The 986-nt window shown below is 64.1% G+C and overlaps 1 protein-coding gene across 1 annotated transcript in view; it reads left to right on the forward strand.

The window, feature by feature from the left end:
• The first annotated feature begins 6 nt into the window (after positions 1–6).
• The window catches only part of SPRED2 (sprouty related EVH1 domain containing 2), a 100,636-nt gene continuing 99,656 nt past the window's right edge, over positions 7–986 (forward strand). Inside the window, exon 1 of the mRNA XM_019549162.1 lies at positions 7–102. Within this exon, the coding sequence (XP_019404707.1) occupies positions 77–102 (26 nt within the window). The 5' untranslated portion in view covers positions 7–76. The remainder of the gene's footprint in view (positions 103–986) is intronic.

Below are 986 nucleotides of genomic sequence, written 5' to 3' on the forward strand. Positions count from 1 at the left end.
GCCATGTGAAGCGCAGGAAAATGAGGAGGCGCAGCCCGGCTGCCCGCGGCGAGGCGCGAGCCTAGAGCGGGGCAAGATGACCGAGGAGACCCGCCCGGGCGAGTGAGTGGCCTAAGGGCCGGGGGCCAACGTCTGCATGGGGAGCGGGGAGTGCAGCGCGTGTGCGTGTCCGGCCGGGGCTCCGAGTACCCTCCCCGCTGAGCGCCGCAGCCTTTTGTTGCCGTCCGGGCTGGGGCAAGGGTGCTGGGCGGCGGGAGCGATGCCGCCCCTCGGCTGCGGCCGCGAGCACCGCGACGGGCCTCCTGGGGGCCGCGTCGCCCTCCCCCCCGGCCTCCTGCTTCCGCGGGGGCTTCCTGCCGCCCGGAGCCCCAGGCCTCCTCTCCGGGGGGGGGGGGTTGCAGTTCAGTCCTTACCCCCCCGTGTGTGTATGTTGCAGTCCAACGCTTACTCCCGCGTGTGTATATATGTACATGTGTGTTGCAGCCCAGTTCTTATCCCCCGCGTGTATATATGTACATGTGTGTGCGTGTTGTAGGCCAGTCATTACCCCTGTAGGTATGTGTGTACATACGTTTGTTGCAGTCCAGTCGTTACCCCCCCGTGTATGTGTGTGTATATATATACATGTGCAGATGTGTTGCAGTCCAGTCCTTACCTGCCTGTGTGTATATACGTATATGAGTTGCAGTCGAGTCTTACCCCCGTGTATGTATGTGTATGTGTGTTGCAGTGCAGTCCAGTCCTCCCTTCCCCCCTCACCCCGTGTGTACATGTGTGTGTTGCAGCCCGCACATCCGCCCCCCCTCCCCGTGTTGCTGGCTGTTCTCATTTGCATACCACATCTTTCATTCATAAAAAACAGGCGGGCAGGGCGGCAGCCCCGCGGCGGGCCGGGCCGGGCCGGGCTTTGCAGACTGCTTCCCAAGGGCTGCGGGCTGCGGGCGGCGGGTGAAGAGCAAGAGCAAGCCCGCCTGGGCCTGGCGGCA

This window comes from Crocodylus porosus, unplaced genomic scaffold (assembly GCF_001723895.1).
Source record: "Crocodylus porosus isolate Cpor-Errol unplaced genomic scaffold, CroPor_comp1, whole genome shotgun sequence".
In the NCBI taxonomy this organism is placed as follows: Eukaryota; Metazoa; Chordata; order Crocodylia; family Crocodylidae; genus Crocodylus; species Crocodylus porosus.